The 27,930-nt window shown below is 46.1% G+C and overlaps 2 protein-coding genes and 2 long non-coding RNA genes across 9 annotated transcripts in view; 3 read left to right on the forward strand and 1 right to left on the reverse strand.

The window, feature by feature from the left end:
* Nucleotides 1-4,476, forward strand: part of LOC27209395 (double-stranded RNA-specific editase Adar) — a 15,059-nt gene extending 10,583 nt beyond the window's left edge. For all 6 annotated transcript variants that reach the window (XM_039298050.2, XM_016184830.3, XM_039298051.2 and 3 more), the window contains one exon: nt 57-4,476. In XM_039298050.2, the coding sequence (XP_039153984.1) occupies nt 57-155 (99 nt within the window). In that variant the 3' untranslated portion in view covers nt 156-4,476. The remainder of the gene's footprint in view (nt 1-56) is intronic.
* Nucleotides 1,663-26,102, reverse strand: LOC120285388. Its single transcript, XR_005544692.2, has 2 exons — nt 25,858-26,102; nt 1,663-5,436 (listed from the first exon to the last, which is right to left on the reverse strand). It is a non-coding gene; the product is annotated as an uncharacterized LOC120285388 (long non-coding RNA).
* On the forward strand, nt 5,960-6,877 carry LOC6739928. The gene is made up of 2 exons (XM_002076781.4): nt 5,960-6,119; nt 6,179-6,877. Exons 1-2 carry the CDS (start codon nt 6,106-6,108, stop codon nt 6,780-6,782), a joined length of 618 nt encoding a protein of 205 aa, XP_002076817.1. The 5' UTR covers nt 5,960-6,105; the 3' UTR covers nt 6,783-6,877.
* Nucleotides 10,555-13,358, forward strand: LOC123327391. The gene is made up of 3 exons (XR_006542138.1): nt 10,555-11,000; nt 11,089-11,215; nt 11,294-13,358. It is a non-coding gene; the product is annotated as an uncharacterized LOC123327391 (long non-coding RNA).
* Nucleotides 26,103-27,930: the final 1,828 nt, after the last annotated feature.

The following is a 27,930-nucleotide window of genomic DNA, read 5'->3' on the forward strand; positions in this document are numbered from 1 at the left end:
TATGCTGGATCGTTTGAGGATATGCATCAAATTGTTTGCCACATCGTTTCTTGTAGATCGCAAAGCTAGAATTGTTCTCTGCATTCAAGCGAGAAGACCTTGGAAGCTGGCTGAAGAAACCCATTGAACAAGACGAGTTCGGTCTTGCCGAATGACTGCACTCAGCACTATTATATAATTTAAAAAAAGACAACACAGACAACGGCAAGCAATTAATAGAATTAGACGACATAGATTTTATGACAAATTCTGATATAGAATGCAAACTATATTGGGTGCAAACACATCGCTATGATATACCACTTCATATGATTGACAACCTGCCAACCTTGCGTACCCATTGCAATAGCAAGCACGAAGATGCTTATGCTTGAAATATAAAGAAAAGCTCTAGAATATTTATAGAAAAGAATGTAGTTTTTATGCTGGAACTGAGTAAAGGAGTATTATGGCGTTTTTTTTTGAATCAATTCATTTTCAAATTGGCTAAAGCAATTTCTTTCTCATCTAAGTTTGTGATTTGTTTTGTTATTTAAATGAATGCGATGCGTTGCGATGTCGTCGCAACCACACTGTCGAAACTTTCAAGTGAGTTGTGTCTTTCGTTTTCCGTATTTTATATGGTAATTATGGTAATAAACAATGTTACGAAACAGTTAAAAGATATATATAAAACCAAAAACCAACAAGTAAACTCAATGAATAACAATAATGCAAACAGAAAGCTAGAATTCGTTCTCTTATCGATTAAGCAATGTATTTTGTTAAGTAATGTTATTTGCAACGACATAATAATTATAATAATAATAAAGTCACGCTTAATATAAGCATAAGAACATTTTAGGTGAATCTGCGTTAATTTCACGTACTTTTCTTCAGATCAGATATAAACCTAAGCTTTAATCGATTTTCAATGAATAAAACTGTGTTCTTGGTTGAAAAACTTTATATCTATATAAGAACCTGTTATCAATTAAATTACGTAGATTTCTTTGCATATTAGTTGATACAAATCACAAGCAAGCGAAAGCAGATAAGAAGATATATATATATATATATATGTATATTAGTTACCAATTTTGTAGCATGCTGATAAAGGCATTTGAACTACCTAGTCTTATCATGAAGCTTGTATCGCTATTTCGTATAATGTAGAAAGACATACTATATTAGTTGTCGTTACTTGGACATCATTATACCTTCTATTAAACTAACTTCCGCCCTAAGTTCTTCCGGTTGTTCGTTCAATTTGAAATGGCAATTGTTAATGGTAAAATCAATAACTACTCTTCCATCGTCAAATGACGTATTCCAATTCAAAACAAGGCGATTTGGCACCTCTTTTAATGTGTACTTGAAAATGCTAATATGAATGATCTAGTCAAATGTGGTATTCTAATAAAGCCATAGTCTCCAACCATTCAGTTATGTGAAATAAATATTACGTCGAAGTTGCATAGAACACGAAAATGAAAAAGACTGCAAGACATTAGAGCAGCACAGCGTATTTTGTTGCAGTTGCAGTTTGTCCGAATCGTCTTAATCATGAAAATACTCACGACCTCGGAAATGTTTGAGTACCGACTTCTTGAGATATAATTTTTCATTTAAGGCCTTAAATTTCTTTAAGTACTAAAATTCAACCGCCTTTTTCGTCCAATGCCGTTTATAATTAACAAACTACTTCGAAGTTTAATTTTCTTTGACTTTCCCACAGTCCATTTAATGCTACTCTTAGTAGTAATTTAATTTACATGATTGCTTCGCAACTTGTATCCTTCACTACCGAGTGAACCTGATGGGCTGATTATGTTTTAAAAATGAAAAATGGTTAATTGTTAACATTTTCAGCGCGGCACGAAGTAGGCAATTGAATTTTGAAGCTTATGGGAAATTTGATAATACGAAAACCATCAAGGCTTTTTAAATGTGAAATTATAATCTATGTGGAGAGGACATTATTTATAATTTTCAATAGTGGTATTCTTCAAATTACGTCGATAGTAAAAATTTAGTTATAGATTTCCTTTAAGTTCTAAGTGATACAAGTACACCTTTTTTTTTCCTGCGCATGCTAAAAAATATATTGGCATAGTATTTGAGTAAAAGAAAAAAAAAACTTGCGAGTTTTTCTCCATTACTTGATTAAATAATAATATGACGATATAATTGACTTAAGTAATATTTGGAAAATACCGCGTATGATGGATAAACCAAAGTTGATCTTATATAAAATACTGTGATACTAAATTTTACTAGTACTTCCAGCATAGCTGCATTTTATTCATTCTTAAATATTCTATGATAAGCAGCAGCAGATAATAATCAATGACTATATAGGAAAACAAAAATTTTTAAATGGCATGCACCATGCTTGTCTACATTAGATTTTCAAGTAAGAAATTTTACAAACTAGATTAATACGTATGGAAAGGTGGGTATAACATTGGGACTCCTCAAATATCATTTTTAATTGCAAAACAAAACAATAGGCTCTCGATGCAGCATACACAATACCAACTTCAGTCAACTAATTTCTATTGCGATAAGATACATTAAATGAAACCCTATAACACGTAGGCTAGTCGTCAAATCGGTATATTCAAGAAGCAGCTAATAAACGTTCAACACGTATTAGAATACCAATCTAAGAACACACAATGATAACTATGAGAATTTTTTAATTAAACTTAGTTGGAAGAAGATCAGACATTTACAATAGTATGCTAGTCGAGTGCTCAACTCTTGTTATGGAATGGCTTTAACTATTCACCTACTAAGTTGGTTTGCCTATCGGTTCGCATTCACATTATTTCATAATATAATTGAAACCAGCTTGGGAATAAATAGAAATAGACATAGACATAGTAAATATCGCAGTTTGAAATGGATATTGTACTTGCAAGTTGGACTTACATGAATAAGTATACAAAACAAAAGTTTGCTCAAATTGCAAAACACTTGGAAAGTATTTCTACATCTTCCAAACAAAAAGCAGTCCTCAAAAACACACTTAGATGCTTATAGAACATGCCGGGTTTTACTATACATATATCCCGCAAAACCAGTGATAAGAAGCCGCATCGAGTCCCTACTACTACGTATGATGTTCTAGACCAAACCCATATACCAACTACCATATAGCATGAAGAATCTCTAATTCAGCTGCATACATATGTACGAACTAAAGGCAGCAATCCGAAGCAGATTTTATTACCACTTGCAATTGTATGAATAGTTAGGACATTTGATGTTTCGGGAGTTCAAGAACTGTAAGCAATCAATTATCTGAGACACAACATGCTAAACATATTTCAGATGCAGCAGGATGCCAAGATTGAATCTGTTTTACGTGCTCCTGAGATCAAGAACCATATATTATTGACTTTCTGGGCTAAACGCGTTATAAAGAAGACCATAATCATAATTTGGGCTAACCCACTAGGCATTGCTTACGCATATTTCACTAAGTTTACGAAACGAATATTAAACTACCAAAGAAATAAACAGTATAATTATAGTAAATTTACATTTTCGAGCCAAAAACACCTTTTTTTTACAAAACATCAAATATTTTTTTTTTGATTCCACCGAAACTTGCAATTTTGATGGAAAAGAGGGTTTAGGAAATTAGCAATGCGGACATCCAAACAAAGATGGCTTTTCTTTAGTTTACGAACAAGCCAGGAAGCCAGGATATTTACCAGGAAATCAATATATGCATAACTTAATATATAGAAATACACACTTATACGTAAAACTTTGTTCATGAAAAAGATTAGTGCATATATCCAAAAGATTTAAGCATATAATAAACACTTAATATCTAAATACACAGAACAAACTTTAATAAAAACTAGGTTTACACTTCCTACACTTAAACTTCGCTTGTCCACGTTTCAAGAAATTCGCTTGGATAACGAATCAATAAAATTCCAAAATAGTAACAGTCTAGTCTGCGAATTAAAAATTCTATTTGCAGTTTAAGAAATATTCTTTCAAACACGAAAACACAATACTTGCAAGAACGTAGAAATCAATTGCAGGCATCCAAAATTGCTCGTTTAGTTTTAAAAGAAATCCGTATGTACCAGGAATTCAGTATATGCGTGGCTTAATACATAAAATACATACACACTTACTTATACGTAAATCTTTGTTCAAAACTTGATCAAAATTTAGTGCAAATAGCCAGACGATTCAAATAGAATAATAGCGAGCAAGAAAGAGCATTGTTAACAGCTACCTTAAACATTTAAGTCGGCAAAAACAAATGTATCAATAACTTAAACTTTTAAAATAGATTTTACGATGGCCTTTTTGTTTTATAATCGACTGTCAGCCAATAAAATGATCCCCACGTCATTGAAGACGAAACCTAAACCCTATAAGCCTATGAATATTTACACAATCGTTCGGTCTCCAACTAATGTAAATGAAATTTAATAAATTACCAATAATATATAGAGAACAAAACAGCCTACGATTATTTATTTATTTAATTACGAATCGTGAACCTATGTAAGTATTCATTAGCATTTGATACAGCTATAAAGTAGATTTCATATACAAACATATACAAACAGTGGATTCCGATAGGTGGGATTGCATTCGTAGGGTTGCCTTCGTGTATCATGTATAACTTCGTCTCCTGTAAGATACTGGAATATATTTCGATATAGGTGGGTATCGTACTTGGCGGGCTTGGGAAGAAATCAGGATACTTTTGGTCTCTGCTGTAGTCATCGCAGTTCTTTTTCAGTAAATGTAAGTAACGTATTATTGTATTGTATTGCTAATATGGATGAAATATTTTGCATACATATGTATGTACACTTTACTTACCTTTTGGTAAGTAAACTTATTTACTTACCTGTTGGAAGCAAAAATATAGAAAAATGAAATAAATAGTTATGAAACTCCAACGATTTTTTGGTTTATAGTATATTGGCAATATTAAACCTTATTAAACTGGTTTGGATTTACAAGCATGATCTAAACATTTTAAGTTTATAGTAACAACAAGTTATTCACAGTTATTCATTTTCCATTTTCAATTTTCAGATGCCGCCCTTGGTTGCACACAAAAATCCTTTGGAGCCAAGCTGACGTAGTTATTTTCCGTGTTCCGACGATTCAAGGCAACCGGAATCAGAGCGATGAAGCTAACTTGCCCGGTAAGTCCTCCATTTCATAATCCCTTCAAAGTGAACAGTATACAATTGGGTTGCAGAAACGTGGATCTTTGGGTGGCCTTGAGCGTTGATTTTCCACACAGCATGCAGGTTTCGTCGACAACGAACTTGTTGAATTTATTAAAACAGCCCGCTGCTAACGAAACCCGACTTCAGTGAGGATGTTTATCCTAAGTTGCAGTTGCAAGGAGCACTTTGTTGTTTCACACTATCGGCAATTGCCACATAATCGGATTTCCTGCTGCAAAATAAAGAAAATTGTATGAATTGCATAGCTCGATGATCTCTGCCAACTGTTCGGGTATAGCAGTTTATGTTGAGACCATTTGGAAAATCTGAATGTGCTAGAAGTATGGACTCTGTTTGGCAAGAAGCGGGATATATGTACATATCTCCACGTATATGTGCAGGTGCTGCTGTCGGTTGCAAAGCGGGAAGGCGACAAGCAAGAAAGTAAATAACTCACTTAAAAGCAAATAAAATCTAATTTACTTTTAACGGAAATGTGCTCAGCAGCCGGGAGGCGGAGGCACTTAATCCGTCAGCCCGGCAGTCATGCCTGTGTGCGCCGTATTGCTTATAAAATGCAGAAAGTTCAGTTCATCCCGCCATCCTCGGGGCCAAAAAGCAGCAGAACGATACTCGTACACGAATCGCACTGGAAACAAATTGGGACAGGGACAAGGTTGTGAAGTAAAGTTTAAGCTAAACTATATGGCAAAATAAAATGGGCTAATAACTGAGCATAATGACTAAGAACACCTCAGACCTCAGGGTCAGAAGTTCATTGAGCTAGATAGTTTTGAGATAAAAGTCAGACACTTTTCTCAATTGCCTCGTGCCAGGAACACTGAACACTCACCAAATTTCTCTCATTAGAGCGTTTCTCTAGGATAACCCAACCTATACAATGTGGATGCAACAGTGAGTCCAAAATAATCATAAATGACCTTTTTAATAGACATCTCACATAAAATCATTAGAGGCTGTCGTGGGCTTGCAAAAAGCACCAGGCGAAAAGATGACGACAGTAAGCCACAATCTATGATTACCAGTGCATACGGGGACGAATACATGTACAATGCATATTTGGCTAAGAATACTTTTCAATTACCGGCGGGCAAAGATAGCGTCTATCTCGCCAACCCTTCGATGAACGAGCTAATGCGAGCTATTCAAAGTGGCTCCTCATTTAAGCGCGTCGTAGTATCGATGATTGTCCCATTGCCCAGAACTTTCCAGCTGCTGGCACCAGCGAACTCTCCTCGCCATCAAAATGTAAGACTTACCCCAAATGTAGTGCACCGAAGACATTCTTTCGATCACCAGTTGCATCAGCAGCGAGTGGGAAAGTCGTCAATTCAACGACTGCCGAGAGTGCACTCGCAGGGCGATTTGTTGCAGCCAAGGCTGTCGTTTTGTGATGAGATGATCTCTAGAGATGCCCTGCCAGTGCGCGTGGCTCCTTTGGAAACGCCCACGAAGCCCCAGGAACTGGCGACCGAGGAGCCGAATAAGAATGCATGCTATTGGATTGGCTTGGCACACTTGCTATTGGTGATTTCTTGCCTGCGCGGTCTCTTTTAAGCAAACATTCAAGTAGAGAACTTCTGAATAGTGTTTTTACCCGTCTTACAGCGTACAGCCCTTGAATATGTATTAAACTCTTCCAACATGCCGAACACCTTTCCCAATTAATCAGCCAGTATTAAACTGCAGCTAAGCACTCAAGTCTGCTAGCACCCCAGCTAGCTACATTAGCCAGAACAAGACATTTGGTTTCGGGGTATTTGCCTTGTCGTTCTCCTGATGACAGTTCTGTGGCGCAAAAGGCACATAAACACATTTGCCCGCCAGCTGGCAAAAGTGGCTTGTTTTCTCGTTGGATCTCGCCTACCAGCTAGCACTCGTAGGAAGAGGCATGTGGGCGTATGTGCTCGGATCTGCCGGTCATACGTATCTGTGTATCTGGCATGCGATCCGTGTCAGAACGTAGTAATAACCAATTTTGCAAAGCGGTGACATCTTCATTCCAGTTCTGAGCACTCAGCGGGGCCAATGCAAGTGCGACCTATTAGGACTTTCTATGGTAATGGGAGCTAAACTGGATGAGGACAAATGTGGCAGTAGCTTGCCAACACTCGCAGGATACATATGTATCTCAAGGATATGCAGGTTGCTTTTATGCTTATTCGGCGGCAGTGCTGAATTGACTCACATCAACTGGTGTCGTTGTGTCGTCTGTTATGTTTATGCCGCGAATAGGGTGTTTAGTTTTGATGGCCTTTCAAGTGAGCGAATGAAAAGAACAACAAAAAATACAGCTTGTAATGGTTCGCTCAAATGTAGCTCGCTGATTCGTGAATATGAATGTAAAACCCCCCACACGTCCGTATCCGTATCCGTATCGCCGTATCTGCATATATTCAATTTGATGGGGTAGCTGTGTGTGTGGGCATTGGTATCGGTATTGGTATAGGTATTGGTATTGGTACTCAGCTACAATAATAAAGTTTGCAACCAGCCACTTTGGATCTAATGCACTCAAAGTGCCATTAAAGGCTGGCCTGGCCCTGGTCTCTATTGATCGGGGTGTCCTCTCGGTAAAAAGTGACTAAATCGAATTATTGGACACAAAGTCAGCTAGAACGGCGATGTTGCACTTGGCAAGCCACACGAGTATTTTTGTTTGTTGATACAATAACAGCATAATAGAATTTTCAGTGCCTAATTATATTAAAACCGAGACAACCGAGCCATCGAAGTTGGTTAAAGCCCACTAGCGACTCTTTAAAGCAACAAGTTGGTCCGTCCTACCTTTGGCTCTGATCAACAAATATGCTCGCCTTGATTTGGTTTTAGGATGAGTAAATGTGTTCTTGAATCGAAATACGTTTAGTAAGTACTGATCGGTTTTCGCATTAGCATATGCAAATCGGATTTTGACATAAAATGCCATTTGTGTCGATGCACGTACGAGTACAGGCGAAAATTAAGATATTTCATGGAGATTTGTGTGGGGCGAGCACTTTCTGCAGCTCAAGTAACTCTGATGAATGAAGAAAGTGGCAGGAAGATGGGAAGACGGGAAGACAGGAATACAATGCATCATTCGACGCACAGGTACTCAAAGTTGCACATGAAACATGCGGAACAAGAATGAAACTACATAAAGTTTATTGTACCTAATTTCATTTTATAATTTTTTGTTTTTGTTGCCTTTCATCGTGCAGCAACGGCAAGGGTAGTGGTGTGGTGCCAACGGATGTGAGTGCGGATGTTGTGAAACCTCTTTGTTGTGGCAAACACTTACGCACACCACCCAATGAAGCGGAAGTCGACAAATGTATCGTGTACTGCCACAGTCGCAGGAACAGTGTATATTTGTTCAGTCTGTTGAGTGTGTGGAGTGTGTAGAGTGTGTTGAGTGTGGTATTGTAACACGCACATTTCCGGTGCTACCTCTACTGTCTACTGTCGACGTCATCTGTTTGAGAATTTATCACTCGCCTTTGTTTCGACAGCCAAGTTAGCTTTTGCGTTGACAGTCGAAAATGTCCTAAAATGAATCCCCTTCTGTTCTGTTCTGTTCTGTTCTGTTGATGACTCCACCCGCCTTCGCCCAGAAAAACCTTATCTCGTCGAACTTTGGGCGAATCTCAAGTGAGGGGCCTCTGCGATCCTTGGGCCATCTATCTACTTAGCTTCTGTAGAATATTTAGTATCCAAGTTGTGCGTGAAAAACTAACCAGATGCGGTGATCCAATACCCAGTTGAGCCATAGATTGCCGACGTAGCCAACGGAAAGGGGATTGCCTTCATATGATGTACACCCAAATAGGTTATTCCCTACCCACTGGACCCCGAACTGCCTCATCGCAGTGGCGAATTGTAGCCAGCAGACGACAGTAGACAGAGTTATTGGAGGGTAGAAATCGCATTGAAGTTCAGCCTATCCCCCTGATCGCACACAATAACGTTCTGTATTCGAGTTCGAGCCCAAGCGATTGCCCCCGGCTGCAACTCAAATGTGGTCCAATGGTCCAAGAGCACTGCCAAGGCAATAGACCATGACCGTGGACAAAGATATAGTTCGATGGCCGGATGGCCGTTTGTTTGTCTGTCTGACTGACTGCTTGGTTGGGTTGGTTGGTTGGTTGATCGTTGGTCGATAGTCGATGCTAGTTGGTTGGACGGGTGGTTCGCTAGATGGCTGACTAACTAACTAACTAACTGACTGACTCACTGGCGACCGAGCGCGCTGTAATTATGCTCCCATAGCAAGAAAGAGCCCATTACATACGAGGGTTACCCTCGATACTTGATTTGGTAGTAACAAAATAAATTAAGTTTGCTGGAAACTCTAGCTCTTTGGTTTTTGACGAATAAAAGAGTGATTAAAACAATATTTTTGAAAAGAGACACTTAGACTTGATACTTCATTTGGTGCATCTTGCTAACTTGTCAAACTGCAAATCTTTACGCAAATGTTTTAAGCCAGAATGTGATGTTAATAAGGCCGAAACAGCTTTTCCCACCTGTTACACCCTTTAGACCCTCCTAATAGCCCGCGACTTGAAAAGCACTTCTGATAAAACATTCGAAGGTGTGACCTATGTTGCAGACACCTGTTACCATTTATCCTATGTGATGCATTTGCTTTCGATTTCAAAATAACTCTTGGAACATTTTCTATTACTTTTCTAACATCCAAAGAAGGCTTCTCTTACCGGCGATTGCAATGTTCGGATGGCGAAGGAACTGGAAAACTTGTTGACTTCCGTTGACTTCCCTCCGTTGCGAACAGCTGGCAGTGCGAATGTTCCTAATATTATTTGTTTAAATAACTTACATAGAAGCACAAGGCAGTTTTCCTATGCGTAGGAAAGAATATACACCTTTTAAACGATTTGGTGCGATTCACAACAAAAAAAAATTTGTTACCAAATGAACACAACATTTTTGTAAAGTAACAGGAAAAAAACTCGGAACGGCTCACGCGAACTCGAAGCGTAATAAATACTTTTGTAGGCCAAGCGCGTTGGCATAAACTCGTACTTCCGCCTCGAACGTCCCGAATCGAATGAACCCACAACTGATTCTCGTTCAAAATGAAAACTTTTTGCAGGGCAAGAGAAAGGCCACTGCGATGCTATGCGATGCGATGCGGTGCTTTTCAACCCCCGATTCCAGTGGGCGAAACAAGGGCTTGTTGTATACACCGAAGCGCACGTATACGTATACGTCGTGTGTGAGCGCACATGCATTGAATAGGTGTGCGGAATGGGTGTGTGTGTGTGTGTGGGTGGGTGTGCTGGTGTAGTGCGGTGTGGTGTGGCGTCTGTGTGTGTGGGGGTGGGCTCTGCTGTGCTGTGATGGGGTGGGTGGCACGTCTGCCCCTTCAGAGAGGCAGAGACGCAACGTATCCATCCACAACACAATGGCATTGCACTGCTGCTCCGCGACCCAGCAGCATCACTCTTCGTCGGCCCCATCCTGCCTCTCCAGCCACTCCGCCCATGTCGCCCATTGCCACCCAGCTCCATGGAAGGCTTCGTCGTCGTCGTCGTCGGCGAAATCAGTGACACGAGCCGCTCGTCGTGCTGGCGGGGATTTGGCAGCGCTGGGCCATGACGATGCTCGACGATGTCGGGAGAGCGCACCTTTGAACTGCTGCTGTTGCTAGTGCTGTCAGAGCCATCGGATGGCTGGATGGTCAGAACGGAAGGCAGCCGGATCGGGATCGGCAAGGGTGTGCCGGAGCACCAGGGCACCAGGCATTTGAAACGGGCACGTATAGTATAGGTAGAGGTGTAGGAATAGTTGTAGGTGTAGGTATAGTATGGTATGGAAATTCATCATTTTCTTCCTTTTTTGCGTATTTTCAATGCAGACAACACTCGTCTAATGGTTGGAGAAACGGGTAGCGAACATAGCGTAGACGGCATAAATCTTCCCCAGCGCTTGCTGCTGGCGACTCAATCGATGCGGATCTCGGTTTTTGGTCCGATGGCCAGGTGGTGAGCCAGATATATTCTAAATGTAGCATATTTAGCCAGCAAAAGAGTAATGCAAACACTGTTTGAAATCAATGATAGGAAGTCAACTGGGAAACTAGGATTGCGGCAGCGGCAACAGTTTAAGGAGACTTTCAGTTCACATCCGAAATTAGCTTATTTGGCCACCGTGCAGGCAGAACAACAATACGACCAACCAACCAACCTATTCCGGCTGCAGTACGAAGCCAAAAAATCGTGGCCCATCCAACCATCCCAGCCCCCCACGTACGCTACTCCCCCGGCGTAATCCGCAATCATCCTCAATCGGTTGGCTGACTCGCCTACAAAAAGCGAAATTGAGGCATTTTTACCTTTTTATTAGTACATAATCATGGCAGGGGACGTGGCCGGCCGTGCGATGGAATCAATGGACCCAGTACATGACAATAAAAATTGGCCATAGTGTAAGTGCTTTCTGCTCGTGGTGGTAGTGCGACAGTCTGTCTGTCTGCGCTCCGTTTCCCAAACCCCACCCTCCTCCCATCCCATATGTGCGTTTCTGGCCATCCGGCTAACGAAATTTAAAAGCGCGAACGGCACGGAACGGTCAGTGAAATCGAAACAGAAGGGCAACAGAAGCAGAAACAGAAGCAGAAGCACATTAAGCCACAGCTATAACTATAAAACGGAAACAGCTTTGCATACATTCGCTGGAAAACGCTTCATTTACCATTTACTGCAGTGCAGTGCAGGAAAATCGGGCTGCGATACCATATTTATTATCTTGCCATGCGTCTGGCATGTTAGCTAGTCTAAGCCGGGTCAGTTAGCCAGTTTGGTCAAATGTAAGTCACTTGTGGAAGGTACGAGTGTAGTCCCTCAAACAGTTGCATTAGTTGGCAAAAATGAAAATGAAATGAATGAACTGCGCTCGGAACATCTATGAATCTCGTTTAGATTGCTTATTTATTCCCGAAATAAATCGTTTGCAGATACTTGATTTTTATCGCGGATAGCCAAGCGAGAAGATGGTGGGGGTATCTAATGAATTGAATGCCTTCTTATGGCCACGCCGCACGGAACAACAACTATGGATATGGAGCGCAAAACTAATTATGATTTGACTGCGGCGAGTTAAGGAACGAACCACCATCTCGTTGTCGTGGGCAGACTAACAAATGGCTGCGCCAGGCCGCCCAGCAGGTTGCGATCCTGGCCAGACATACTCGTATTGTTGGCGCATTGGACGTGGTTTTTAATTTTCTTTATCTGGACTCCTTGGCTTTCAGCTGCGGGCGCACTTAATTTATACCCTACGCAGTGCGACCCGCGGCACTAAGTCTAAGGGAAAATTATTTTCGTCAGCTTAATTGGATGCCGTGCACTTCCTGCCATTGAAGCGAAATGAAATACTGAAAGAGCAAGGTATATGTACATATGTATATAATACCTATAGTATCTGGACCATCCTTCGATACGCACTCGTTGCAAGGGCCGCGAGTGTTTGGTAATTTTGCTGCATGCCCCATAAGTATGTTATGTACATTAAAGCGAATACATGCCTGTGTACTTAGTGCCCACGGATGGCATCGGTGGTCGGCAGTGCTTGACGCCCTTTGCGTGTTGCGACAAAGGTGTTAACGCCAACAAGTTGCCTCACTATGATGACAATAGAACAATTGGCCATGGGTAGTATTGCCGTGCCGTGCCGTCCCGTTCCGTGCCGTGTCGTGTCGGAGATTTTTCGCATATTTATACAGGTGCTCAGGTGGGTACAAGATAACCAACCGGGCAGATTCGAAGCCCAACTTGAAGCGTTCGCAGAAGGCTGGAGGCAGTGAGGCAGTCGAGCCACTGAAGGCAATCAGTCTGTGTCAAAGCTGCAGGGAGTGCATGAGGAGCCTTTGATATTGTTGACACAACCAGGGCAGGCCGGTCAGGATGGGCTGGATGGCAAGGATGGGCAATGAAGGTCGGTCTGGTGGGACAACGAAACGGCGATGCGATGTCACAACGATTTTCCAAAGGATTAAAGTTGTCGTTTGTCGTCCAGATGCATGATTGCGTGTACATATAACAACATCGCAGGCCAATAAAAACCGAACAATTTGGAGTCCTTGTTAATGGCACAATATCGTTGAATTTGTAGTCGGGTGGCACGGAAATCAGCTATTCGTTGCATACTTTTCGACTGTTTTCGATTCTGAACGAGGCGAGTTGCCAGAGGAAAGACAAGTATCCCAGTTTGGAATAGTAATTATAAAAATTATAATAATTATAATACTTTTTCCACCGAGTGCCGCCGAGTGAGTGTGTGTGCCTTAGTCTACCAAATTTATTGGGACTGCGCTCCGGTTTTAGCCCGCTTTCAGCGCGGTCTTATCTTCCACGCATATTATTAATGCCTTGTCATTAGGCGACTACTGTATACCATTATACAGGTGCAGGCGCCGACAGGAGCGGCAACAACAACAACTGTACTGCAAAGGACATCCGGGAGCAGTTGACGTTACAACTCGGCAAAAAGCGGGGGCAAACATGCTGAAGGAGTTGGCTCGGTTTCGGCTTTGGCTTTGGCGTCCTCGGCAAACAGCCAGGTGGAGATGTAGGAGGTGATGCAGGCAGTGGAGGTGGTGGAGCTGCTGAAGCTGGCGGAGCTCACCAAGCCAAAAAGTACACAATGCGAACGCTGAGGAGATTCCATTTTAACATCTCATTAACTTGAGCGGCAGACGTGTTGTTTGGCTGCACGTTGGGTAATGCACATGCGGCGCAGGGGGCAGGGAGCAGTGGCAGTGGCGACGTGGCCTTCCCGCGGCATAAAGTTGCAATAATTTAACAATTCCGCCCTCTTAATTGCCTGCCAGATTTCATTTTAGCCCGAGCCCGCCTCAGCGCGGCTGGGTCTCGTCTATGTGTGTATCTCTGAGTGCGTATCTCATCCTAAGCCGATGCCTGAGCCTGAGCCAGAGCCAGGGCTCTTTAAGCCGCCTTTAAGATCCCAGATAGACAGCCAGGCATTCGCATATCAATTGCGCAAAGAATGCAGCACCAGAGATACCAGATACCATATACCAGATGCGGTCTGCGAAGGGATCGTAATCAACCAACATGTAACAATGGGCGGAGCGGGTCGGGGCGTGGCTCCATTGCATTGGACCACGCAGGTACGTTGAATGCGCCCCTAAAAGCTCACTTAATTACATATATAGATGTGCGCACTTAAGGAGGAGAGCCCTGCATTCGAGTGCCGTTCCGCCCAATAGTGTTAGCATTTGAGTGGGTACGTGCCAATGTGCGGAAGTAATTGGTGTTTTCATTAGGCGGGCGACATTCCATACATCACAGTGTTTTTCATGTGCTGTTTAGCAACAATATTTGCAGGGAAATGCCGCCTGCCTGCCAAGGATATCTGCTGCGTCTGTGTGCTTGCATTCATACTCGTATACTTGTATATTCATATGTGCCTGGGAATGGCAACAGCTTAAGTTAAGTGTCTGGCTGCTCTGGCCGGGCGGCATGTGTTCATATGGGTGTATGGGTGCATGGGTGCATGGGTGCATGGGTGTGGATGTGGATGTGGTGTGGCACATTAATGTAAATATGAGGCAAATAAAATCGGCGGTGGTGCCGCCAAGCGGCTCCGTGCTCGACCACGGCAACCAATTTCGCACTCGTGCCTGCGACCGGACATCATTTTGAATCGTTCCAGGTCATCTGACCTCAAGTACACGGATTTGCATACATATGTACATCGATGTGTGAATGTACATGCTTTTTTCGCTCGCCGAAAGCCTCGAACACTCCGAGCTGGAATCGCCGGTCTGGCGTGGCTCATTTCCCTCGAAACAATCTGTGTGCCCAGACACGACAGTTGTCCTGTGACAACTGTGGAATCCTAAAACCCAAGCGGATATGAATTGTAAACGCGGAAAATGAACTGAAATTAAGTGACTTCCGTGGCAGTGTCTCGCCGTCTGTCTGGCCACGCGAAAATGTTATTTTAAATGATTTTGGCAGCGACGGAGAAAAGGGCAATTCGGGGCCGTGCTAGGCATCAATCAGCAAAGCGAATAAATGTGGAATTTGTCAATTATTTTTCGGCCCGTTAACATGTGTTGATGTGTTGCTGACCCCCACCCCGTCCCCCGAATGACTTCCTCCTCAAAATCCCCTGCGCACCGAGATACAGATACTTGCTCAATACTCGCACCGCTTACGAAATTGCCTGTGTGTGTGTGTGTGTACCTCCTATCCTGCTTATGACAAATTGAAACTGCAAAGACATCACAAGTTTAAAATCATCACTGTCGCCGGAGTGGGATATAGTAGATCTCTGGATGTGTGTGAATATGTATATGTGTGCCCGTCTGTGAGATGGTCGTGGGGCTCAGAAAAGTACAAATAATGCTGGAAAAATAAGCATACAGATGAATATAAATTGAATCTACTTCCTGAGCGAGCAAGAAGTAAATCGCATTTATATCTATTTGACAATGAACGAGTTCGCAGACTCGCTACAGACGCAGAGCATCAAATTTAAAGCACTATAATCTATGCTAATGTGTTCGAAGCGAGCTTTTTAAGTTTGCTGGCACGTCTCGTCGGCCTGTCGCAGATCTTTTTTCGAGAACAAATGAACTCTGACTAACGTTCTCATTATGCGTTCAATATGTTTAATTGAACACAAGCCTGGCTGAAGGCGACTGCTGTCCCGCTGTTTGTTTCATTTATATTCACCTCTGAGTGTGTGTGCTTGTGCCGCTTTCGATTTTCCGATACATCGCCGATTGAAAGGAAAAGTTGAAAAATGCTACGAGTAGTCCACTTCCTTCCTTTCGGTCGGGTCGGTCTAACATTCATACGGTTTTGTGTGTTCTGCGGGGAAGATTTTCGTTGGCATGCTTTTATCTGTTTAGCGTGTTTATTTGCACAGGAAACTCATTACGCAAATCTACCCCAAAGCTATACGTAAATCCTTTTTGGGTCTCCAATAACGCTGTGTGCCCTGGCCCCAGCTTGTTTATGTGCCAGGAGGAGGAGGGGGACAGTGGGCTTGCATGTGCGCCTGCAGTGCGATTTTATGGTTTTTATGGGTTATGGGTTTCGCCGCTGCTCAGGTCGATTTTCCAGTTGACTCCGGCGAGCAATCTCCAGTCTGCCAGTTCTTGTTTGATCCGCATGCACTTACACACCCGTATGTGAGCGATTGTCCGGCATTTATGATTTTATGATTGCCATCTACAATGCAAGGGCCCACAACCAGCGTCGTTAGCATTTTGCGGGCCAATTAAACAATGCGACAGCTTATTTATTCTGCGGATAGCTGGGAATAGCGGAGCAAATAAAGAAGAATTTTCAATTTCATTTGCCACCTGCGTTACGGATGCTGCGACTACTCACTCTTTTTTACGACCAAAGTTTGCGGAACAAAAAGTGATAAGCGTGCGATTTCGCAAGTGACAGTTGCATACCCTCGAATCCGGAAACAGAATGGACTGTCCCATGAGATTCCATACCCAAATACCCCGAGCTGTGGCTTACGAGTTAGGTAGAATTCTGAAGGGCGTGCTTGAATGTTTTCCATCAAAACGCAAAGTTCCCCACTAGTCGCTTGAACTCCAAGTAGGGAAGTGTATTCTCCACGAAAACGAACGCATCCACAATGGCAAGTGCAATTGTTGTCTTTCTGTATTCTGCAACTTTCGTTTCGTTTCAAGTGCAAGTCTGAGATACTGAAATGGCAACAACAATGGCCAACTTTGTACAATAAGCCGGTGAAAATTGGCGGGCCTCGCAACAAAAAAAAAAAAAAAAAAAGCATGCCCGACACTTTGAGCAGCTTAATCAAAGGGAACCCATTTATTTATTCAACTGGCAGCTTTCCTTTTCACTGTTCACTGGCTAAGCTCGCTGGCACTCGTAAAAGTCTGACCATATTAACTGCGACGAAATCCGAGTGGTGGGTATCTGGTAGTCGGTTCGATCTAAGTCTCCCCGCCAGGCGGCGCAGTCGGGCTCAGCTTGGAACACCACTGCTGCTGCTGCTGCTGGGTGTCGGTGTAAACAGTAAATAATAAACAAAATGCAATGGAGCTCGAGCCGGGGCTTTTGCTCGGGTTTCTCCTCCGACTCGGGCTTTTTTCCAGGCAGCTACGAGTATGGTGCCCCGTTCCAGGATCTCGGGCAGGTGCCGCTATCGAAAACAAAACGCAACAAGACGAGGCAAAAAATGTCTCACAACTTTTAATTAGTTTTTGCTTAAAAGTGAGGCACGCAGCACGCCCGCGCTTATGCGGGAGCAGGGGTGGTCTGAAGGGACCGGATGTGGATGTGGATGTGGAGGGGCAGCAAATCCAGGACTGAATTGGATCGGATCGCAGGCGGGAGGCCTGTAGGCTGTGGCATTACGGCGTTTCAAAATCGGATCTGCAGGCTTTAAGCGTTGGGCGTTAAGCGCCTGCTGCAAGGTTGCTGCAGATACTCGCATATTGCATGTGAACCATGGATTTTTTTATGTCGGACACATTTCATGTCGGACACCTTAGGGTAGAGCCACACAAAAGTCTTCGCTTCGACTTGCTCCCGCTGACTTTAACTGAATTCCATGCCGATGAGGGCTGGGGGGAGGTTGAGTTGAAGTGGGGAAATGTTAATTACTTTGAATGCTATGACGGAATGTCAACAGGGGTGCTGACCTCCATTGGAAGTGCACACGACGAGCGGGCGGGACTACCGCTTCCCGAAACACTGGCCAAAGTTACGCGAAATAGCGCGGCATAAGTTGGGCGGGTAAATATGCAGTTCCGTACCACTGTGCACGCATTAAAGACTCCACAGACTGTGCGTATAGACACACTTTGCGCCGGTGTCAACTACCTGGCGTTGGCAATTCTGATATCATCTCGTCTCAAGTGGGCGGGGAAGCCGAGTTAATTCAAATTGTGAAATTTTGAAATTCTGAAATTGTGAAATCTGCCATCCTTGATGTTGATACCTCGCTGTTTTTCCATCACCATAGTGGCCTTCACGCGTTGCAGTGAAAGTTGTGTCAACGGTTGGGTAATTTTCATTGGCTGGGCGTGGGATAAGACGCTTAAAGTTGTTACCAGCTGCCGCATCGCCAGCTTCATCAAATAAGGACCATACTCCGCCGGCGACAATTTGCCAAAATGCCGAAACTCAACGGTCACTTATCAAATGGTTTAGGCGCACATTTGGAAGTTAGTTCGCCACTGAGTGCCCAAATTGAGAGGGAAAAACCACAGCAAAGCCCCGGAGAAACTTCTGCCACCTTATCTGGCCATAGGGGCTATGCTGCAGCTGTGGCTTGGCCAAAATCAAAAGGGTGCTTTGTTTTGAAAGGCTACTTTGTCGGTTCTTAGCAGTCTTAGGCGCCTTAATGTTAAGCGGTTTTCCATCGCATCAACTTGCCGAGGTGCAGAGAAAACACAAGCTCCCCGGAAAGTGAAATCAGGAACGAAATTTTCGACTCGAAGCGCCTTCAACAACAGACGTACACATGTCGGTCCTGTTCTCACCCAGATTCAGTTTGCCCATGCAACTGCAAGCAGGTGCAAACTTTTCACTTTCACTCCCCGTAGATTGAGCACATTGCTGTTTAATCACACTTGTGTGTGCTCGAAGGCTTAGCACTCCCAATGACCAATCAAATGCAAAGCACAAATGTTACATTCAACCCATGAGAACCCAACTATGAGAAAGACCTCCTACTAAACAGCCCGTACCCAGTCAATTTGAATCGCACTGCGTACCAGCATTTGAGCATAATGGTGTTCTAACGAGGATAGCGGATTCCGATGGCCGCGGGGCCAAAGCTGCTGAAAAGCGATTCCTGGGACTCTGGGTTCGCTCCGTTTTACCATTCCGCGACTTTGGCGCCCAAGGCGACTATGTGGGCTGTGCGGCAGTGTAATGTAAATGAACTGCTGTCACTGGCCCAAAGTTTATGACAGGTGAGCACTGGGAACGCGCGATTATGGCAGAAACCAAATAAATCGCGGGTGTGTACAGCTCCACCGAGCTCCACTGGGCTCCACTGAGACAACGGAAGAGCAACAGGCCTGCGAGTCAATCAGGCTGTCGAATGTCGATGTCGGTTGTCGGTTGTCGGTTGTCGAAGGCCCTCGCATTATTAAGATTGTTAAAAGCCAAGATATTGATTTATGCAGATAAGCGCTATTATGCCGAAGTGCCAGTGAGCTAACCACCCACCATCTGCCTGCCGTCTGCCGCCACCCGCGTCCGGATTTCGTATTCCGTATTCTGGATTCTGGATTCCGGAATCCGTATACCGTATACCGTGTACCGTCAGTCCCGCGCCACCCGAAAGCAGCGAAGAACACCGAAGAGCACCCAGTTACCCATCTTCGACCCTGACTGACTGACTGCCTAATGGTGCCTGTTGGGCTTGTTTGTCTTGCACCCTCCCGATATTTCTGGCTTACATCCATACCAGCCAGGCAGGCAGGCAGGCGGGGATGGCATTCCTGTATCGCAACTGCAAACATTCCACAAACAAGTAGGTCTGCGGAATATCAGTATATAAGTATATCAGTATACCAGTGTGTTATGTGGGCTGGCCGACTTCCGCCGCGAGCGGCCTACAGCATTTAAATTTAAATGATTTCCTCTGTGACAACTATAAGCCTAATTCACTGCGCCACCTTGCAGATACATATGTATGTATCTACAGTGGAAAAGGAATGTGGCCGCAATGGGCGGGATTCGCGAAAGCAGTCAGTCAGTTTGTTCTATCCATCGGCAAACAAATCCCTCTCGTGAACCTCGACTTTGCGCAGCAAACAAATCGCAGACTCGTATGCATTATTACAAATTTACATCGTGATGGGCTAGAACATCAGCTTTCTGTTCGCTGACTTTAAGTACCAACTTTGTATGTGGTGATGGGCCTACTGTTTAGGCTTGTACTTGTACTAGTACAATTCCCACTGATCACTGCAGTTACCCTGGATGCGCTTCTACGTCTTCACTTGATTCCCGAAACCGTGAAGGAAATATGAAACCCATCTCTGTCGCGTCCAACCCCTCGGTTGGATTCCGTCCGGGCACCCAAATGGCAAATGAATAAATCCATTTAAATTGCAACATCCATGACTTGCGGGCTTGCGGGGCTATTCATCCGGAGTGCGATGCGACTACGACGGTTACGCCGTCGGTTGGAGGCTCTGATGAAGATGGAGCCAAAGGTTAGTGCGAGGGCGATGGCGATGGCGATGGCGAGGACCAAGGCAAAGGCAAAGGCGAAGACGAAGACGGCGCGAACTTCCAGGCTGGGAAGGGTCTGGTCTGGTCGGGTCGAGTCGGGTCGGGCTGGGCTGGGCTGGGCCGGGCAGGGCCAGTGGAAAACGCAATGAAAACGAATTTCGTATACATTTTCTTCAATTTTTTCCACGAAGTGGATGCCGGGATGCTGGGATACCGGTCTGCAGCCACAGCCAAGCCAAGCCCCCAGCCCATAACATCCCCTTCCATATAGCCTCACCTCGCAGCTCGCATCTCGCATCTCGCATCTCCAATCTCATCTCCTTCTTTAGGGCGACGCAACAGCTAACAAGCGCAAAGTTAAAAGGACAATCTACAGCAGTACATGTTTGTATATATAGTACGAGCAGTGGGTATATATGTACATAGGTAGGCATGCAGCTTACATATAAATGTAGGTACATATAATACGTATTTATCCTTGTGCCACGGCCGAGAGGCCAGGGGACCAGAAAGCGAGTCGCAAAAAATCAGCTATAGCCAAAAAGAATGCTAAATCATGGATGAAGTGGATTCCGGGCTTCCACAGCTTGCCAGCCCGCGCCCCCGCTGTATAATTGCATCGGAAGGAATGAGGGAATGGCTAACAGCATGGGGTCAGCGTCTGGACAGGTCCTGGAGCAGGAGCAGGAGCAGCACCAGGACGAGCCAGGACCAGGCAGGCACCAAGACCACAGCCAAGTCCAGCTCCCGGTCCAGCTCCTGGTCCAGGTCAGGTACAAGTACTAGAAGCGGGCCAAGAGCACAGCGTCACATGGTGCGAATGATCGTTGCCATATTGTGCAAATGGCTGGCTGGCTGGAATGGCTGCCTGTCCAGGACCGTCGTCGTCGTACCCCCCGTTGGTTTGGGTGTGTGTGTGGGTCTGTATGTGGGTGCGGGTGTGTGGCGGGTGCAGTGGGCCTGTTGGTGTTGGTATGTATCTGTGTGCCGCGGCGCTAAAAGGAAATTGTGATTGCTGCACAAAATGCTTTTAGAATGGTTGCCAATCGATTTTGGCACGGATTGGCAACAGCAACCGGACCCAGAGTAGAGCCAGAAACAGAAACAGAGTCGGTAGCATGAGCAGGAGCACGAGCACTAGCTGGAGCAGCAACAGTAGGAAGAGCAGGAACAGCAGGAACTGAAGGCCTGCCATCCTGTAGGTAGGATGGAGTCCATGGGGTCCATGGGGTCAGGCGTACGTACGATAAGCGGCTGACGTCGCATTCATGGAATGTGCGATTTAAAATTGATTGTGAAACATTTGCACAGAATTGTGCTCTGCGCTTGGTCTGACTTCGATGGCAATGCAAAACAAGAGGAGTGCTAGGAGGAGGAGCCAGTGCGGGTATAAAGCCAACACTAATACACCGACCAAACCAAACCGAACACCAACGGCAGCTGGAAAAGGCAACAAAAATGAAACCCAAATTGTGCGGCTTTCCCGACACACAAAATGCTATCGCACGAAGAGCTGGGCAGGATGAGCATCACCCAGATGACGGAGTCACAAGGCAACAACATGTTGTCGTTGGCATGAATTGGCCCAACAAATTATGTGCAACATTGGAGCTTGTGGCACTTCGCGGTCGTGTGGCCAGCGGAAAATGGCTTTCCAATGCAACTATACTGATCGTCTGGCGGTGTGATGGCCGCGCACCAAGTGACCACTACCCTAATGACCACGTCTCACCGGAGATCCAGCCGTGTAGCTGGAATGGTGCATGGCGTTCAGTCCAGATTGCAGTCTGCATTGTGCTCATAAGTGCTCGGATTTAATAGCTCGGGATCTGTCCGCTTAACAATTGTGGCACCTCCAGCACGGGTCCTTCGTCGCAGAAGCACAGGAGTGCGGAAGGCTGTTATTCTTTCCCAAAGGTTTTTAAATTATTATTGCAATTTATGAGCTCAGCTGTGGACGGCACCGAACGGCAGGACACCTAGCCGTTCCTTTGCCCCACATCACATGCTGATGGAGTGGAGTGGACCGGAGCGGAGCGGAGCTGAAGGCCTTTAACGGCCAGTCGGGACACTGAATTAAGTCACGTGCTGACATTTAAGTCCGAACGTGCAAAACGAAACGTTTCCATTTTTTACAGAACAGACCACCACCGATTAAGAGCTGTCTCACTTGTGCAGCCAATCTGTGGACACACGGACCTCGTCCACTGGTATACATACCTACAGATTGGAGTGGATGTGTCGCGGCAACTTAAGTGTATCATTGCTTGGTGCTTGGCCAGCACCAGGCGGCAATTGATGGGGCTTCATTGAAGCCGCGAAAGTGTTGCGAAATTAAGTTACTCGAAAAGGATCGAAAACAAGGATCGCCTTCATCTTCAGAAGAGAAGGCATATCCACGCGCCACAACTGTGACTGTATCTGTATCTGTATCTGCGGAAGTAAAAGTAGCTGAATACAATATATGCCACCGAACTTGAAGAGCTTGAACTGGTGACGAAAAGGCAGACAAAGCGGAAAAGGATCCCGAGCAAGGACGACTGTTCGGACACTCGTCCGTTGACTACCGACTGTCGAGCAACGAGGATTGTGTGTTTTGGCTCGGCTCCGACCAGACCACGGTCCATAAAGTTATTGAAAGCTCGGCGCTTCCTCCGCCGGGTGGCTGCATCTACATATACAAATGGCGTGGCATAACTAGCGGGTCTGCAGATAAAAATAACAATTGAAATAAATGAGCAGGGTCGGGCGGGATGGTCTGGCCTGGGATGGGCTGCGATGGGACACGGACGGGATTTAATGCGCGCCGTAGGAAAAAAGCAGCCAAACAAACGGCAAGTGCGAATGACGGCGAGGGTCTGGCCTTCATTTTATTTGCATACTTTTAGGAGGCCGGTCTCCGGATTAAAGACAATTTGTGGCCAAATTGTGTTTGACTTTTCTTGGTTTTCAGGACTTTTTCCAACTGGTAGAGAAGAGAAGAGAAGAGGAGTCCCACTGCTGATTATGGTGCTCCGCACAGCCACTGGTCTTTCATCTGCGGCACATAAACTGGACCTTCTCCCGATTGCTAAAGTCATGCGGATTCGACATTGACAGTGGATTTGTGGTACGCCCTCTTCCACGGGGTATCCTCGTATGTACACTATGCCACTGAAAGGGCTGACGCAGATTGGAGATGGCTGACGAGTTCATTGTATCGCGCGGCCAGCCTGGGCATTTCTTTAAAACAGCTCTCATATTTCCCCTAATTAATCTTCTTTTCCTTTTGCAGCCGATGATGATGGCTGGAGTGGCTTTTCCGCGGAGGTTTCGTGAAAACTTTAGCCAAAGTGCCGAAGCAAACGCGTTGAAGTTGAAACAGGGTAATGAGCGGGGCGAGGCGAGAAGCGAAGTAAATTAGCTAAAAATTTTACTTAGTCGGCAAGGAGCGGAGCGATGGAGAGATGGATGTCTGGATTTGCGACGTGCATAAGGCGGATAAGCGTGGCGCTAAAAAGGGCAGCAAAAGTGAAGGCTGAAGGTCTGTCTGTCCGCCGTCCGTCCATCGTCCGGATGGGCAATCTGCCTGGACTGGACTGGACTGGCCGGGTCGGGGGGTCCAACCTAGAGACGCTATCCCAATCCGGTATTTACGAACGCGGGCGCGTCATCAGGTGAAGTGCTAAAGTTTCTGGCGGACGTTTGGCGTGGATTCCCAAAGTGGATATGCGAGGGCGGGAATTCCAGAGCGAAACGGGCTGTAGTAATGAAGATAACATTTCCTGTTGTCAGCATTTGCAAAGTTGGACAAAGCCAGCTCGCAGCCCCACATCCGCACCCTTGCGTCCTCGCATCCTCGCATCCTCGCATCCTGGCACTCCGCGCTTCAAACTTTATGAAGCTGGAAGTGCCAAAGTGAAACGGACGGACTGTAACAGTTTTTCGATTGTTCTTGCACTAAATCAGCTTCATTTTGGGCTCCACCGCTCTCATAAACATCTAATAAGTGCTAAAAGCTTATGTGTATGTGTCTTCTATAGAGCTACCTTTCGGCGGCATATATATCATCATTAAGCCAAGGTTCGTTCGCACAATTAACTACCAACTATTTCAGCTCTGATTGGCCGGCGCGCAATTGGGCGCTTTGTGGGAAGTCGCGAGGTCGCAAACTCGGGCCAAAACAATTTGCAGCCGTAAATTGTTAACGCCAACTCAACGTGCATATCTGTGTGGCAAGCGGGTGCCGAGTAAATTATTTATCACGATGGACAGTCGGCACAAACGCTCTTGGTCTTGGTCGTCCGGGTCCTGCTCCTGCTCCTGCTCCTGCTCCTGGACCACTCTGCTCTCGAGCTGGTCGGAATCCGACGCTTGTCTCCTTGTCTTTGTTCTGACTTTATGTTGTTTTGCCGCAGTTTTGTCCGGTGGTTCCCTGGAATTGGCTTTTCATTTGCGCCCCAGCCGGAGCTCCTTCTCTGTCCGCGTACAAGTAGATGTGACTTCGTTGTCCGTGGCCAGTGGCCTGTTGCTGGGTTCTTCGGCATTAGGTGGCTCCTTCGATGGAGCCATCGCCGGGTGGGGAGCATGGAATGCCGTGGCTGCTTAAAGCCAAGTCATTTACACTGCAATTAATCATGATTACGCGAGTGTGCGCTCACTCGACCCACGGACGACCACTGCCACTCCCACTCCCACTGCCACTTCCGCCCACAGCGCAGTTAACGGGATGCCAAGTTCTCAGATGAGCATACAGCAGCTCAAATACACAATCCATGGTGTAGTTCTGGATTGGGCTTTGCTTCTTCACCTTTTTTTTGCAGACTTTTTCTGGACTCTTTGATTCACTTAGCCGCTTTTCCAGTTAACCCTTTCAATGGCGTTGGCTGGCTTTTCTCTATAATTGGTATTTATCTAAATATAATTCTTCAACCAAACGTTCAGCTTTAGTTCCAGCTCCAGTATTCATTTTGGGATTACATACGAGTATTGCACTGCAACGTCATTTTGCAAAAATGATTATGCAGGTGGCTTTGGAGCCATTTCAACGTGCTAGCAAGGCGACCTAACCTAATATGTCACAGAGATCGTTTTTGGTGCGTTTGAACGACTTCTGGGTGACGGACTGCAGGGACCTGCCGGCGAGTACCGACGAATCGGGCACGTGAGAAGATGGCACATAGCCATATGTGCCTGCCATATGCCATGGATGTCCTTACGGGAGGGGACACTTGAAGCTTTGCAGCGTGTTCTCCCAGGAGGGCCTAATTAGATTACATGCAAATTAAATGCAGCACGTACATGCATATGTATGTGTGCGTGCCACTATATAGTGGAGTACATGCTCGATTGGTGGCGTTGAGCGTTTGGGCTCATTTACATACATGTACATGGTAGTAATGGCCGATTTTTGGCCCTGGTAAGTGTTTATTTACCTGCCCATCCGATGGAACTTGGCTGGCTGCAGCGGCGGCGACGGCGGCAGCGGCGTTGAGAATCGAACACTGCACACAAAAAAGCACAACAACAAAATTTGAACAAACAATTTCCAATACTGCTGGGCTGCTAGTTGTGTAACGCCATGGAGCGCCTACAACTTGTTGTACGCTATGTGCGGCACGGTGTGCGCCATGTGATGTGTGCCCGGTTCCGTGGAAGCACACTAAACTGCCTTGGGACGCGGCAGTTGCACGACTGAACCTGAACCTTGGCACATTGCAACGTAGACACGTAGACACGCAGACTCGTCGCCCGAGTCGCGCGATTGCGATTCTCGTTGCCCATTTCGGATGCTATATATTGGCGGACGAGCGTCGTCTGTGCCTGCTCCCGCTCCTGCTCCTGCTCCCGCTGCTGCTCCTGCTTCTGGCCATTTGATGGGCCTGCAAGTCGCGCAACAGGCAGCAGCATCCGCCCGCACCAACGATGGCTGGGTGGGATGGCATTGTGGATGGCATGCATGCATGTGTGCTGGTGTCTGTGCAGCACACATTTGTGTGAATAAAAACAAAAGCTTGAATGAAAAGTTGCGGAAAAATACGAAGACAGCAACAGTAAACACGAAACGACACACCCAAGGAGCACCAGACCGGGAGAGAAGGATATGCACGAAAATCCGTAGACAGTGCCGGGCTACGAATGTGCTGAGCTCCACGCAGTCGAGCAATTAACGCACGGAGTTCGCTGCTCCTCTGCTTCGCTGCTAGGCATAAATCAGAGCTAGCGCGGCTTAAAGCGTTCCTCGCCCAGGTGCGCGGTGGTGGCATGGATCACCTTCAACCACCCACCCACCATCAGCATCCATGCCTGCAGTCTACAGCTTGCAGTCTGCGGTGGCGCACACCTACCGCAGGATGCAGGTGGTGTGGTCAGTGTCAGCCTGTTGCTGCGCGTTATCAAATGCAGGAGTTGTATGCAACAGGCAGGAGGCCCACCGACCAATACATGCGCATCTCATGCTCTGCCCGCCACTGCAAGCCGCACCCACACAGCGACCCGGACTTCGGCGTCCTGCTGCATACAGACACGCAGGACGCGCCCGCTGCCGCAACAGGCAGGATTTCTCGGGGCTTGGCGACAGAATCGGGGCTATGCTGGAAACCTAATGCTGACGGAACAGCGCACTAATGCAAATTAACGACGGATGCATCCGCAAGTGCACACATATCCGCGAAGGAGGCGAGCAGCAAGAACTCCGGGGCTCACTCCCCTTCCCGAGGCTTCTTCTCGAGCTCGTGCTCCTGCTCCTGCTTGGATAAGCTGCACCTGCTGCCTTACGCCAGCCAAAGGGATAATCCCTGCCTGCGTTTGTACTTTGCAGGGTCGAGGGCCTAGATTTCTCGACCAACTCGCTCCGAACACCTTCTTGCATCCCGTCAGCCTGGGGAGCTTGGCCTGCGCTCGCCGCACTCAGATATACTCGCAAGATTGCCGCCTCCGGGCGCTCCTTCCGCTACCGAACGCCCTAAACCTCCCATCCGCCCACGGGAGTCCGATTCGGAGCCGGAGCCGGAGTCTGGGAGAGCTTACACAACTTTAACCAGCGGAGCATAGCACTGTGACAAACTGATTATTGCGTCCAAGCCCGTTGGCAGTTATGCAGCCAGGCAGCCAAGCAGCCAAGCAGCCGGGCGGAGTTGCCTGTTGCAGCCTGTTGCTGCAGCCCCTGTTGCTATCCGGCTCACCACTACCAGTGCAGCTGGTCACCTCCACACTCGCAGCGCCACGCACACTTGCATTCTTCTAAGCTCTCAACTGTTGCTCGCTCTCTAGCAACAGGTACTCGGCAATCGGCACTCGGCACTCGGCACAGGCTACTCGGCACCTACGGCATCTACACGCTCGGTGCGGTCATGCGCAGAGAGTCCTCCGAGGCAGCCAGCGACTCCGGCGGCTTCTCCTCCGGAAACTCGAGGCAGGGGTGTCCACCAAGCGTCCCCTTCCCTTCGCACCCATCGGGATCCTTCTGTAATCCAGGGGTGTGGGTCGGGCAGGGGCACACAGGCGTT

The sequence above is a fragment of the Drosophila simulans genome, chromosome X, assembly GCF_016746395.2.
Source record: "Drosophila simulans strain w501 chromosome X, Prin_Dsim_3.1, whole genome shotgun sequence".
Lineage (NCBI taxonomy): Eukaryota > Metazoa > Arthropoda > Insecta > Diptera > Drosophilidae > Drosophila > Drosophila simulans.